At 38.2% G+C, this 15,831-nt stretch overlaps 1 protein-coding gene across 1 annotated transcript in view; it reads left to right on the top strand.

The window, feature by feature from the left end:
* The window catches only part of Ryr3 (ryanodine receptor 3), a 517,407-nt gene that overhangs the window by 242,775 nt on the left and 258,801 nt on the right, over positions 1 to 15,831 (top strand). Inside the window, exons 11-14 of the mRNA XM_058584663.1 lie at positions 746 to 919; positions 4,413 to 4,534; positions 13,399 to 13,567; positions 14,914 to 15,049. Coding sequence (XP_058440646.1) covers positions 746 to 919; positions 4,413 to 4,534; positions 13,399 to 13,567; positions 14,914 to 15,049 — 601 coding nt within the window. The remainder of the gene's footprint in view (positions 1 to 745; positions 920 to 4,412; positions 4,535 to 13,398; positions 13,568 to 14,913; positions 15,050 to 15,831) is intronic.

Genomic DNA, 15,831 nt, shown 5'->3' with positions numbered 1-15,831 from the left:
GTTGTCAGGAAGCATAAAGAGAGCAAAGAAGAGGCTCTTCCCCAGTGACCCAAGTTCCTTCCACTAGGCCCCACCATCTCCCCACAGAGCCACAGACTGGCAATCAAGCCTTCAACACTTGGCCTTTGGGGGACATTTAAGTCCCAACCATGACATAACCCTAGGGACACTAATGTGCAAATTACTGTTAGGTTAAGGCACAGTAGTACCCCCTGCCTGCCCAAAGAGTCTTCTTTCTCTGTTGATTTTTTTCTTTAGAAAAATATATAATATGAACAGATAAAGTCCCTGAGGCAAGATAGTTTTGTAAGATAACCATTAAATTTATGGAAGATATCAATTGCTAAAACTATGTTAATTGGCCAGGAAAGGGTTATTCATTAAGGTACCTAAATCAGCATGAAGAAAGTGGAAAATATAATGGAAGATTATGTAAAATCAGAAGAGGGAACCTACCAACAGCCTCCTTTTCCACGAATTTAAACAATCATTGAAGTCACCAAAACATGAAATCCATTGATGTACAATTAACAACAGGTAAGGGAAGCATGCCTTTCTGAGATCCTGGCTTAGACAGGCATGTCATAATTATTTTGGTAAGCACTTTTTGGCTTAAAAATTCTGCATAAGTAATTAGTTTTATAGAGTTTCTATTTGATCAAGCCTGCCTGTGTTAGTGTGGGGTTTTTTTTTTTTCCTTATTTTCTCTCTCTCTCTTTTTTTTTTTTTTTTTTTGTATGAATAGGAAATCAAGGAGAAATTGGATTCCAGTCACAAGCGAGAGATGGAAGGCATGGGAGTTCCAGAAATCAAGTATGGGGATTCCGTCTGCTTTGTCCAGCACATAGCCAGCGGTCTGTGGGTCACCTACAAAGCACAAGATGCCAAAACATCCCGCCTGGGACCTCTGAAAAGAAAGGTGAAGGGTCAGAAAGCCAGTCTACAATTATTTGGCACTGAATTGGGAGCAACTGGGCACTAGAAGTTACTCTGAGTATCAGGTGGACACAATTGTGTTTAACTTCTGACTATTCTAAAGGGTGATTCCTTGACCAGTTATACAGAGTTCCTGTAGTACATCAGTCTTGGTTACTTTAAACCCATATTCAACTAAAAAATAAGTTCATTACATGGAAAATCTGTGAGGAGGGGTAGGATATGTTTAACTTACTCTAAAACCTCATCTAAATGACTTTTTAGTAGTTTTGCTCTTTGGGGATTATCCACATCATTGCTTCCTTCATTTAAGTGGATAATGGAGTTGTTGTGCAATTTTCCTAATACGGAGATTAAATAGTCTACAGAACAAGTGCAGAGTGCGTAATGACAAGCCCATAGGAACCTATCAGAAGAAGGCAGAGTTGTTGTGGAATGATGTTATGTCTAGAGGTGTATCCAGATTTGGGTGACCCATCAACCTGCCACAGTTGGAAACCAGCTAAAATACATGCAGAATCTTTTACCAGAAAGTCAATTTCTATAGTAGTGTTTTTGTTATTAGGAACCAGAGAATGAATGCCAAAGGAGTTATGCTTTTTGCATGGAAAACCCTTTCAAAATATGAGTTTGGATGATCAAGGAGTTCCAAAATTCTAGAAGGCACTGTATATTATAGTTTGGGTCTATCATCCTAATATGGTAATGTCAGAAGTTTTCAGAATGATGGTTATAATACAAAAGGATGTTGTTAATAACCCATAAGGTGATATTTCACATTTGTGTAAATCAAAACATACCAGATAAATATCCAGAAAAGGGAAAATTAAGAAGAGACAGAATATAGAATAAATAACAGGTTACACAGACTAGCTTGTATGATCTCAGCCTTCTAAAAACAACTACAAAGGCTAGGTAAAATACAAAGCAATTTGTTTCTATACATAAGACATGAGCACTAATGATCACACAGAATGCACCAAGGTGAATCTGCCTTCATCTTTTCTGCTCTGTATATTTGCTGATTCGTAGAATAGGGAATGGGGGTCTCGTGTTAGCTCTTTTGCCCTGGAAGGACAGATGAGACGTAGGGTAAACCAAAGCTCTGAAACTGCAGAGCCAACATTTCAGAATAGGGGGCCCTAGAGAAACATGAGCCTGAAATTATCCTAAGTTTACCACGAATGGAGTACGAAGCCAAGAGAGCAAACAGAGGCTATAGATGCCAAGGGGAACAGCAAAGCAGAGATGTTGATGGTATATATGGCAGTACTAGGGAGATGGAAGTTGGGGCTCAGGGTATCCCAAGTTAGAATGGCCCTGAAAAACAGAGTAGGCATTCAACTGAATCCCAGAGGATCCACACCCCAGGAGTGAGAACTAAACCCTGGGAATAAGGGCAAACTGAAAATAGGCTGGTAGAGAATGGGGTGGGGTCTGACATCTATCGGAATCCTCTATGGAGTACATGTTGTTTACTGCCTTTATAGTTTTTCAAACTTCCTAAGGCAATGGCAGCATTTAAAGAGTGGACTGTGTGGAACTTATGATTCTGGGTAGGAGGGGAAAACTCCAAGGACTATCCAAATGGAGAGATCCCAAGTTGCGTTGTTGATTTATTGTGCCTGTCCCTGCTCATAGATTTGACTTGCTGCAGAACATGCAGAAAGAATTTGGGAGAGCCTCTACATGTTGTCCTGTTACTTGGCTCCTGACAGGAATGCACTGCTTCATTTCCTATGGAACAGGTTAAGTTTCCCCTCTAGAAATGCAGAGGATGTCCAAATCTGTCTTAAGAATTATATAAAATGGACAACACAGGAGCCTAGAAAAACTAAAGAGAACAAACAAAATGAAAGAGCAAACAAATGGTAGCTAACTTTAAGGGAAACACCCTTTTCCCTTTCCCACCTTGGACTTCTCTCTACCTCTGGGTGTGGGATTTCTCCATGAGGAAAAGGAACTTGTGAACCAGGCTGCTGAGATCAATAGGGGACAAAATACCAACATTCTAATCTCTCCATTTCTCCCAGTTCTCATTACTTTCAGGTTTGGCTGGCCAGTTAAAATTTTTTATCTGAACAAGCAAAACGTAAGAATTTTGGTCTTTTGGGACCAGAAATCTGGGACTGAGGCCAAAGTAAATATGGTGGCATTATATTGTTAAATCTAAACGTGGTATTGTTCACCAGTTTCTGGGAAGTTCTGACAAAGTTTCCTAACAGTGGGTTGTGTCTAGTGCTAAGGCTTAAGCTGCAGTATGTAGATGGAATGAAAAGCTTTTTTAAAAAAAATGAATAGAAACTTGTATGACTCTGTATTCCACTTCTTATGTGACTTGATTATAGTAGAACATACCTTCAAAATAATAAAAAGATTTTCTCATGGAAAGAAAAATAAGTTGTTCCTTATGCTAAAAATGACAGAGACCAAAACTCCTAAATATATTTTTGGGAGCCTCACATTTAAATCATAATGACACAAAGACTGATTTCGAGGACCCACAAATGGTCTCTCTCCACTTTCAACCAGAGGAGACTCTGTCCAGGAATTGAATCAGGCTAGAACCATCCTACTTAACATCTGCACATGCTGGATCATTTTTTATGGAAAGAACTACTGACCCCCTCACCAAAAGGGTACTATATCCACTCAAAAGCGGTATCATGTCCTTGATGATCAATAAATAAACTTAGCTTCTAGATAACCAGATATCCATGATATAATATCTATTATAACAAGCATTTCTTGAGCATCTATCATGTTATAGAAACCATGCCAAATGATTTACATGAAAGTCATCTAAATCTCCAAACAACCCTCTAGAACAAGTCCATTTGCAGTATAAGTAACTTGCCCAAAGTTAAACAGCTGGCAAGTAGCATAGCAGGACTAGAAGTAAGGTTGCCTGATATCAGAGCCCATGCTTTGCAATCCCCTCTCTAGTCTCCATGAGAACCCGGCTACCATCTTGAACTGATTTCCTCAATTCTATAATTAACTAACCCAGTGTAACTGCCCTTCAGTAGAGAAATCCAAATCTGACCCCAGGAGAGAGTTTATTTTAAATTGTCTTTGTTCTTCCCCAACTTATCTCTGGAGGAAAAAGCCCTGAACAGAGTGAATTTTCCCGTTTTTTCAAGGGTAAAGTTCTCTGTTCACTTTAAGAGAAAAATGTACTATAAAGTATGTTTTCACCCTTTAAAATTGGCCATGTAGGCCCAAGGACTTTATTGTAACTCATACCTTGGTGGCACATAAAATTTCATTTTCATCAAAGCCCCACGTTTCAGGAATGATTCACATGTCAGTAATAGGGCATGTGGGTGAAATAAGTTTGTTAATGTCCCGTTTTCAAAATGAACCCAGGGGACTTGGTTGGGGGAAGAAATAAGAAGGAAACACTGTAGAAAATGTTGACTGCCCAGCTTGGAGTAATGCGTAACTGAGGCTTGCTTCCCTTGCCCTGTGAATAGGTCATCCTCCATCAGGAAGGCCACATGGATGACGGACTAACACTGCAGAGATGCCAGCGTGAGGAGTCCCAGGCTGCTCGGATCATCCGGAACACGACAGCCTTATTCAGCCAGTTCGTCAGGTATGTCCGCTCCTGCCCTTTCTCTTCCAACCCCACCCACCCACGAGGAGTGTTCCAGGAAATAGCTCAACACCAACAAAGAGCCTTACTAGAGAGCTTAGGATTGAAATATATTTTTCATGTAGGCAGGTGACCTTTAACCAGCTTTACTCTTTGCCCAACAAACACCCAGTCCCATTCGTTATTCAGATTGATGGAATGAATAGAGAACGTGTTTGAAGGAACATTAAGGGAAAAGAGCTGGAGAGCTTTACATCCCTTTTGTATTCGTGTGTACAGAAGGAAGGAGAGAATAGAAATCAATCTGCTCCTTTGTGCTATTTAGAAAGGGTCTCTACATCACTCAAATTGTTGCTATGGTTTGGACCAAAGTAGATCTGCAGTGAAAATCCTGGGTTACCCAAATACGGCTGGGGCTTAAATGAGAGAAGCGTCTGAACTGGCTGCCTGGATGGCAATGCCTCCAGCCTAAATGGTGCTGCCAAAAGGGAACTCAATTCTCACCAACTTCTGTAAGAAACCAATTGTGCTACAAACAGTGCAGTTTCCAACTATTCTTCTGTTGTAGGAAAATATCTCTGAAGCCAAGAGGTTGTAAATTACATGTGTGAATTGGCATGAAAAAGAACTTCTTAAATATATATATTTGTAATTGAAACTGCAGACCAAATCACTATAGTAAGGGCATAGGCTGAGCTGCTGATGTAAAGCAGAATAAATTCCTTCCTCCCTCTCTCTCTCTCTCTTTTGGTACCAATATTGAACCTAGAAGTACTTAACCATGAAGCAACATCCCCAGTCCTTTTCATTTTTTATATTGAGTCAGGGTCAATATAAGTTGCTGAGATTGGATTTGAACTTGCAATCCTCTTGCCTTGGCCTCCCAAGTCGCTAGAATTATACATGTGCACCACCATGCCCAGCTTCTCTTTTAAATAATTATAGAGTAGAGGTGGTTTAGGAAAAATAAGCAGCCCAGCTTTGGGGGTTCAGGTTCCTTCTATCTTTGCTGCTTTGGTATCTCCTACAGGTTCTTAAAAGTATGTGCCTGGACCAGCACAACAACAACAACCCTGCAAGCTTGTTTAAAAATGCAAATTCTCAGATTTGACCTCAGAACCTATTGAATCAGATACCCTGGAAATAAGATATCGCAAATCATATTTTTATGGTCCTCCAGGGGTTGATGATGCATGCTAAAGTTGAAACTACTGCCCCAGAGTAGAGATCTTAACCTCATCTTCATGTTGGGTTCATCCAGATAGCTTTTTAACATTCTGATGTCTAGGCTGTGTCTCCATCCAATTCCATCAGAATCTCTGGAGGTGAGATCCAAATTCCAATAGTTTATTGAAGCTCCCTAGGTGATTCTAACATTCAGCCACAGTTAGAACCACTGTCCTTGCATATTTTCTTCACCCACACAGTCAAAAATAGTGAACACCACCTTGTCTGAAATCTTCCCTGCAAAAAGAAAAAAGACGAGTGAATGACTGATAGACTTTTAAAGGATATGATTCAGAAGTAGAGAATTTATCTAGCATTACCTTGGCTAAATCTTAGTCACACAGCCAGGCCTAGTTTCAGGGAGGCTGAGATATATATGTCTGTCTGGCTGGCTGTGTACCCAGTATAACTCAGAGATTCTGTTACTATAAATTGAAGAAAGAGTAATAATAGAAGTATTTCTACTAAATGATGGAACTGAGAACTGAAAGTCAATCTTTTGTTTACTCTTAGCTCTGGCACCAGTTTCTTGTGACCCTGAGGAAAATATATTCTCTTTTCTGTGTCTCATTACTTCCAGAACCTACATACCTCCTTCAAAAAAGGATCTAAAAATAAGTGGCTTAATACAGGCAGAAAAAGATAGCTGCAAACAAATATGAGTTATTCATGTGGCCCAACTAGCACCAAAATCATCACCCTCTACATAGGGTGGTGTTATTTATCTGACCTCCAATTTGTTCAAACACTTCCCTTAAATCTTTTATAAATTTCAGCGGCCACTGCCTCATATATATTCAAAAATTAATTCAGAATGAATCGAAATTTAATGTGAGATTGAAAACTACCTAAATATAGGTAGATGAAGATATAAACATAAATTTTCATAGATTAGGCAATGGTTTCTCAAATATAATACCAAGAGCAAAAGCAACGAAAGAAAAAAAATAGACAAAATAACTAATTAAAAATGGGCAAAGGGCCTGAAGAGACATTTGTCCAAAGAAAATACATAATTGGTCAATAAGCACATTAAAATATGCTCAGCATCAATAGCTATCAGGAAAATTACAATCAAAACCACAGAGAGATACCCCTTTACACCTACTAGGATGGCTATAATCTAGAAAAGTTAATGAAGTATGGGAGAGAGTGTGGGGAAATTGGAACCCTCATACACTGGTGGTGGGAATTGTAAAATGTTGTAGCTACTCTGGTAAATAGTCTGGAGAGTCCTCAAAAGGTTGACCATGAGAGTTACCATGTGACCCATCAATTCAACTCCTAGGTCTATGTACAAGAGAAATGAAAGCGTATGTCCACCCATACACCTGTACAAAAATGCTCATAGCATCCCTTTTCATAATAGCCCCAAAGTATAAACATCCCAAATATTCATGAGCTAATGAATGGATAAATGAAATGTGCCATATATGTAATGTGAAAAATATTTTGGCCATAAATTTTCTTTTTTATGGCCAAATTCTTGAACTACTGATACATACTACAGTATGAATGAACCTTGAAAACACTGTGCTGAGAGGAACACTCACAAAGGACCACAGAGTATGTAATTTCACCTATATGGAACATCTAGCGTAGGCAGACCTATAATGACAAGGAAGTAGTCAATTGTTAATCAGGGCTGGAGTCTTTGTGAGGGGAGAGAGTGATTGCTAATGCATGTGGGGGGTATTTTGGAGGGCTTATGAAAAAGTAGGAAAACTGGTAAGGACAGCATTACTGTGAATACACTACAAATCATTAGGCCTTGTAGCGTTTCCATAGGTGGACTGTATCATATGTGGATTATATTTTAATAAAATTTCCTTAGGTCAGTGGGAGTTGCATACCTGACACTGGGAAAAAATGTTTAAACAACTGTATTGAGGTTGATTTATATATCATAAAATTCATTTAAGCATTTAATTCAGTGAGATTTGATGTTTACAGAGCTTACAACCATCATCATTATTCAGGTTTAGAACATTTCTATCACCCTAAAAAACATCTCTTAAGACCATTGCACATTATTCTAGTTACCATCCCCATCCCCGGGAAACCACTAATCGGCTTTTTTTTTTTTCTTTTTCTCAAAGCATTAAATTGATAAATAATTTTTAAAAAGTGTTCTGGATCTTTCTTTTTCACTTAGAATTATGTTTTTTACAGTTTATCCATGTCATTTTGTCCCTTTATTTCTGAGGAGTATTTTGTGTGTGTGTGTGTGAACAACTATGAGTGTGCAGAGAGAGATGGATAGATTCATACCACACTTTATTTATCAGTTGTTGCACAGTTGGTTGTTTCCATTTTAGGTTACTATGAGGAATGTTTCTATAGATGTTATAAAAGTTTTTGGATATATCCTTTAATTTCTCTTGAGTAAATACCTGGGAATAGAATGCTAAGTGATATGCAAAATTGTTTAACTTTTTTGTATCCTTTTTTGTGGCAGAATGTATATAATGTAAAATTTACTATTTTAAAATCACTTTTTAAGTGTACAGTTCACTGACTTTAAGTACATTCATCACTGTGTAACCATCACCACTATCCATCTCCAGAATTTTTATCATCCATCTCCAGAATTTTTATCGTCCATCTTTGTGTTTTTGGAAATAACTCCCAATTGTCCTCTCCCACTGCCTATGGAAACTTTTTGGTTTGTTCTTTATTTTGTTACCAGGGGTGCTTTCCCACTTACGTACATCCTCAGCCCTTTTTTTTTTTCAACAGGGTCTTGCTAAATAGCTTAGGATCTTGTTAAGTTGCTGAGGCTGGCTTTGAACTTGCAATCCTCCTGCCTCAGCTTCTTGAGCCTCTAAGAATAGGGGCATGTGTCACCACACCAGACTATGGAAACTTCTGTTATACTTTCTGACTCTTTGAATTTTACCATTCTAAGTATCTCAAGGACAGTATTTGTCCATGTTGTATAATGTATCAAAATTTAATCCCTTTTTAAGGTCAAAGAGTACTCATTGTGTATGAATACCATGTCTTGTTTATTCGTTTATCCCTCAATAGACATTCAATGTGTTTAACATTTTAAGAAACTAAAACAACTTTCCAGAGTAGATATATCATTTTACAGCCCCCTCAGAAAATGTGTGAGATTCCACTTTCTCCACATCCTTGCCCACATTTACTGGTATTTTTTTTTTGTGTGTGTGTGTGTGTGTGTGTATTAGAGACAGGGTCTCACTAAGTTGCTTAGTGCCTTGCTTTTTTGCTGAGGCTGGCTTTGAACTTGTGATCCTCCTGCTCATACTCCTAAGCCTCTGGGAATATAGGCGTGAGCCATCGTACCCAACTATTGTGACCTTTTTGATTATATCCATTATAGTGGTAGGAAGTAGTGTGTCATGGTTTTGATTTGCATTTCCAGAATGAACAATAATATTAACTATCAATTCATGAGCTTATTGACCATTCAGATTTCTTCTTTGATAAAGTGGGATTGTTTTGTTTCTTTGAAATCAGATCTTTTGCCCTCTAGTTGAGATTTGTGAATTCTTTGTATCTTCTGGTTACAAATTCTTTACCAGATTTGATTTGCAAATATTTTCTCCTTGTGTGTGGTTTTCCTTCTCATTTTCTTGATGGTGATATTGAAGTGTTGTTGAAAATGTTCTACATTTTGATAAGTTTAACATCATAATTGCTTATGGATTATACCGCTGATGTCATATCTAAGAATTCTCCCTAACCCAAAGTCATCAGAATCTTCTCCTTTGTGTTCTTTTAAAAGTTTTATGATTTTAACTCTTACATTTAGGTCAGTGAACTATTTTCAACCAATTTTTGTGTAGGTTGTGAGGTAAGGGTTTAAATTAATCTTTTCACATGGGGGTCACATGGCTATCAGATTTTTCTCTGCATAATTTTCTGAAAAGACTACCTTTCCTGACTGAATTGCCTCAGCACCTTTGCCAAAAATTAAATGACCGTTGATCTATGTGCCTCTCAGTATTCAAAAACAGCACTCTTGATTAATATAAATATATACTAAGTATTGAAGTCACGCAGAGTTCTCTAATTTTGTTCTTTTCAACACTGCTTTTGCTTTTCTGAGTATTTTGCTTTCCCATGTACATTTTTAGGGTGAATTTGCCAATTTCTGAAGAGATAAAAATGGCATGCTGAGATGTTGATAGATATTGCATTCAATCGACAGAATAGTTTCAAGAAGACTTGTTTTAGTAATGTTTAGTCTTATGATCCACAAACATGGAATGTCTCTCCATTTATTTATTCTTTAATTCCTCTCAGACATTGTAGTTTTCAGTATATAAGTCTTAAGTTTACTTTGTAAAACTTATTCCTATGTATTTGAGTTTTGTTGGTGCTATACTACGAGTAAAATTATATTTTAAATTTGATTTTGGATTGTACATTGCTGGTGTACAGAAATACTGCTACATAGAAACTGAGTTTTAAAATTACTAATACACTTTTACCTAATGGAAATTCTTTTTTTAGTTTTGGTGGGAGTTCTTCACTGTTTTGTTATTTTGTTTTGGAGTTTGGCGGGGGGGTGTGTAGTTTCTTTAGAATTTTCTACATACAGTATTGTGTCATCGGTGAATAAAAGTCTTATCCTTTCCAGAAAAGATGCCTTTTATTTCTTACATGATTATAATGGCAAGAATGTCCACTACAATGTGGAATAAAAATATTGTGAGCAGATACCCCTGTCTTGTTTCTGATCTTAGGGGGAAGTATGATGTTGTCCCTGTAGTTTTGTTTTATAGATGTCATTTATCAGGTTGAGGAAGTTCCCTTCTGTTGCTAGTTGGTTCAAAGTTTCTGTACCTTGAATGGGTGTTAGATATCATCAAATGCTTTTTCTTTGCCTATCAAGATGATAGTGTGTTTTTGTCCCCTGTTGATATGGTGTATTGTCTTACATTATCTGATTGACAAGGGGGTATGGACCTTTATAACTATTATTGTTACATTTTGTCTTCTCCCTCAATTCTGTAAGTTTTTGCTATATACTTCTTTTTTGTGTTGTTAGACATTTATGTTTATAATAGGTATATCCTCCTGGTAAATTGACTCTTATAATTATGAACTGTCTTTTTTTTTCCTGTGAACATTTTTGCCTGGTTTTGTAGAATCATTCTAGATGTCTTACACATGGATAGTAGCAACTGCAGGCATGATAGATCATCTTCAATTCTTGTACTTTCAGCTTGAGTCTGAATCTAAAGTGTGTTTCTTGTAGACAACATAGATTGCATTATTTTTCAAATGTATTCTGATAATCTTTTTTACTGATGTGTTTAATCCATTTATATTTAATCTAATTATTCAGATACTTGGGTTTATGTCTACATTTTGCTTTTTTTTTTTTTAATCTCGAGTTCTTTTTGCTCTTCTGTTCCCCCTTTACCACCTTATTTTTGAGTCAAATAGATATTTTCTAGTAAACTATTTTAATTATTTGGTTGAGTTTCCTATTTATTCTTTTAGTGTTCTCTTTAGAGACCACAATGTCTCAAATATCTACTTTAAATTAATATTAAGAAAATAAAGCAACTCTGCTACAATATTATTTTATTTCTCCCTCCTCCTCTATGATAATATTGCCATATGTATTACATCTTCATATATTACAGACCCAGTAATGCAGTTTATAATTGATTCATGCAATTAATAGTTTCGTTTTGGTGGTACTAGGGATTGTACCCAGGAGTATTTTTCCTCTGAGCTACATTTCCAGCCCTTTTGTTTTGAGGAATGCTATACCACTAAGTTACATTTATTTATTTATTTATTTATTGACAAAATAAATAAACCGAACCCATTTATTTATTTATCTATTTACTTATTTTGAGACAGGGTTTTCACTCAGTTGCCCAGGCTGAGATCCTCCTGCCTCAGTCCGATTACACGTGTGTGACAACATGTCCAGCTGTTTATTAAATCAATTAGAAGAAAAAAAGAGAAAAATACATATATAAACTGCTTTTTTATATTTCCCTACATAATCCAAAATGGTAAGAATGAAGGGAGAAGAGAGAAGAAAAAGAAAGGGAAAGAAAAAGTCTAGCCCTTAAGACTTTTTTCCAAAATCCTTAGGAAAATGAATTCATTCCTTCACTGAATCTGGAAGTGAAAAGTCATACTGGATTGAATTTTGTGTTCCCAAGCCTCTGTCTTTGTCCTTGTTGCTCTCTTTTCCGCAACAATTCTGTGTCCAGTGGTATCCCAGGCAGCCATCTGCAATCACTTAACTAAGGACTAACCCCATGCCAGGTCCTATGAGGAGTTGGCTACACACTGATGGGAAGAAAATACCTCCCTGACTCCAATAAGCTTATAGCCCACTGGTGATCCATACCCATGTAAGACACATGGCATTTTTTTTATACTAAGTAGGAATGATTATCACCTTACCTCCTGTGCATTTTTAGTTTGTTGAGTCTTGGCTTTAGGCTTAGAGACGACCTTTTCTTAGCATGTGTCCAGGTTAATATGTAACAGTATTTGAGTGACTAAATGCACTGTGAATGCAAAGTAGAACTCCTTAGAAATGGAACAAGGAGGAGCCCCAATGTTATTTGTATACTCAGCCAATTCTCAATCACATGAGACTTGATGATGCAATTCCACAGGGGATGGCTCCATTTTTTTCTTTCCTCTTCTCTTAGTCTTTGCCTTCAGAGAGGTTCATGGGAGTACTCCACAAGGAGAAGCAGCAGTGAAGGCTCACTTTGGTATCTCTAGAGGTTTGTGGTTTCTCTCCACATCTGTGAAAGGATTTAACTGTAGAAATGTTTGGAAAGTTAAAAAGAGATCGCAAACCATGGAAGATAGAAGCAACACAACAGAGAGTTGGTAGAGAAAGTGAGGTGATGGGACATAGAAACAGAAGCAGACATTAACACAGACAGGAAAGATCCCAAGAAATGGGGGACACTGGGAAAGAGAGACGTTCTACAGATGGGATGAAGGCAGAAGCCATGTGCATGCTCACACATAGAAATATAAAGACAAAAACTCATGCAGACATTTCAGGAGACAAAGACACAGAAAGAGGTAGATGAGGAAAGAAGGAAAACAAAGATGTAGATGAATGGTGAGACCCAGTGAAGCCTGTTTAACCTATTCCAAGAAGAAAGTGTCAGGGATTAAAATAACTGTGGGTTACTAAGTTTATTATTTAAGCATTTTAATTTAAAGAGAAAAAAGTGTGACAGACACCCAGGGTAACTGGAAGGGGAGACATCTGCTACATGTAGAAGTCACTACCTTAATAACTGCAGTTGAAATTCATCATTTAGATTACATAAAATCATTATCACACATTTTGGGAAGACCAGTTTGAAGCTAAATACTGAAATATTGCAACAATTTTAATAGGATAAGTTATAAGTTGGAGAAAAATGAATGTGAAAGGAATCATTTCTCTTTGTTATGAAATAACTTTAAAATTGAATTCACATATTCTCTTCTATTGCTCTATGGGTTGACCAACCTCATTTTGTAGCTGTTGGCACAGACCTTGCCCCCAAGAAGCAGTTAGCTGTGCCCACTGTGAAGCCATTCGCAGCCAGGACCCGGTGAATGCTTGTCAGGGCCCCACTGAAGAGTGGTGTGTGAGTCTGTCATCATATGATTTTTAGTGGAAACAATCGCACAGCTGCCCCGGTCACCCTGCCAATAGAAGAGGTCCTGCAGACCCTACAGGACTTGATAGCCTACTTCCAGCCCCCAGAGGAGGAGATGCGGCATGAAGATAAGCAGAACAAACTTCGATCCCTCAAAAACAGACAGAATCTTTTTAAGGAAGAGGTGAGTTTAAAAAAATTAAAAGTGAGATTCTCTTTGCATCCAGAGCCAAAATATCCCTATGACCGCAATCTAGTTTGTGCATGAACAAGTTTACAAACAATCTGGATAACAAGAAGGAGATGCAGAAGCTAGGAAGAAAAGGCTTTACTGGGAGCTGACCTTCCCCAGCAGCCACCCCCACTTACATTAGCAGTGATTGGCACTTTCAAACTGGTTAGGTTTTAAAGCTTCAGAGTCTCATGTGTATCCAAAAACCATTTTCAGTAAATCTAAGCTTATAGCATGGCTTTGGCTGTGGTTCCCAAATTTTAGAGACATCAGAATTACCTAGGAAACCTGTTTGAAAAATGCAAATGCCTAGATTCTAGCACATCCAGAGTGTCTTTTTAAAACTGGTTTGAAAGATACAGATGATGCAAGGTTTGATGTTGGAACTTGAGCATCTGAGTCACTGGGGTGGCTCCTAGATTTAGAATCACCAACTGAAGGTTTATAAGACCTAAACACTCTCATTTTGGCCCCATTGCTAGCTGTGTATGACCTTACTCAATTCACAAACCTCCGAATTTGGACGTCCATGATCTGGTGCATCATGTTTAGCTTTCCATGCAATGAGGGCAGGGATTGTCCTTTGGGCACTGCCAAAATTAGTGGTATAGCATGGGGAGCCATCCCTAGTAGGTCTTCTGGCCAAAACAGACTTGGGCTGAGGAGGGTGCAGATTTTGTATGCTTTATAAGCTATTGCGACTGCACTTAACATCTCCCTCCTACTATTTAAGAACAGCTAGGCACAGATGGTTTTACTTGGTGGCATAGTATTGCACATTGGATGGAAAAATAGCTGAAAATTCTTTTTTTGGTTTTATTGTCTCTAAATCCTACCTTTTGGGTGGTGGAGGTGGAAAGAGGAAGCAAGCATAGTTGTCTTGTACATCTGAATGGAATTTCTGGAACTTATTTAAGAGAAAAATAGGTACTATATCCAGAACTATTTCTGGGTGAGTCAGAATCGCTTCAAACCAGACAGAACGCAAGCTTTTGTGAGACTCATTCTCCGCTCCCTCTTTCTCAATATGTTCCTGGATTGAGTTAAACAAGGCACGTGGGGGCAAACCCATCAGAGGAGGTTGCTGACTCATTCCTGAAATGGATGCTATTTAGGTCTCTGAGACATCAAAATGCATATTTGTTTTAAGAAGGAAAAACAAAACTGCTACCATGAAAGTCTCCTTGCATCTTTCCACTCTCTGCTCTAAAAGGTGAATGGTGTGGGAGGGAAAAGAGAAAGGGATCCTGCTTTCTTCATCAGGAGCATTTTCCTTTTCCTCAACTCTTCCTTCGCAGGGAATGTTGGCCCTTGTGTTAAACTGCATTGATCGCTTAAATATCTACAATAGTGTGGCACACTTTGCTGGGATTGCAAGGGAGGAGAGTGGTATGGCCTGGAAGGAAATTCTGAACCTTCTGTACAAGTTGCTAGGTGAGTACACATGGTGCTGCATCCTGGGGAGACTTGGGGTACCTGGGACCTCCATAGGAGCACTCAGCCTGTTTTCCAGCCTCCTCCTTGGGAATCTTTTGTTAACCATTTGATTTTAACTGAACTGTTTGTTATTAAATAGTAGCTTATTGTACTTTCCAAACTCAGAGCTGGAAGTCAGCAGCAAGCGGAAGCAGAAGTTGATCAGTTTTGCCAAAACTACCTATGAAACCCTTAACAGTCAAATTCTCCAAACCTCTGTTCCTTATGTTTAGCATAAGGAAACAGGACCAGAACAGATCTTCTAGTTTTAAATTTTTGCAAAGATAATATCTATAGCTTGAGAATTGTTATTCTCTTAAATTCTGTCTCCTTTCACTCGTCCACTTGGTAGTCAGTCACGGTTCCCATTGGTTATATCTGTTGTTTCGCTTTGATGGAATGACAAAAGGCAAGAAGTAAAAATATTCTAGCACCCCCTTTCACATCACATCCTGGATGTGAGGTGATGTTCTGCTGCCTGGAATAACAGTGTCTATCCCATAGGCCCAGCCCAGCAGCCATTCAGAGGACAGCATCAGCCTTTGTGAGAAAGTGGCCACCAGTAATGACTCAAATGCTGTAACAAAGCAACACTTCTTAGGGCTTTGTTCTGAGGTGTGTTTCCAACTAGAGAAGTTCCTAGAAAGTCCAGAGGGCCCAAGGAGAACAGAGACGTGAGTCTGGACTTGTTCTCCATATTGGGGATCAGGTTAATAGGACTCTTACCATATACTGTGTGA

Source organism: Marmota monax, unplaced genomic scaffold (assembly GCF_021218885.2).
Source record: "Marmota monax isolate L192 unplaced genomic scaffold, Marmota_monax_Labrador192_F-V1.1 WCK01_AAM20220418_F8-fsc00001, whole genome shotgun sequence".
In the NCBI taxonomy this organism is placed as follows: domain Eukaryota; kingdom Metazoa; phylum Chordata; class Mammalia; order Rodentia; family Sciuridae; genus Marmota; species Marmota monax.
The sequence above is the reverse complement of the archived record's forward strand: the minus strand, read 5'-3'. Positions and strand labels throughout refer to the sequence as shown.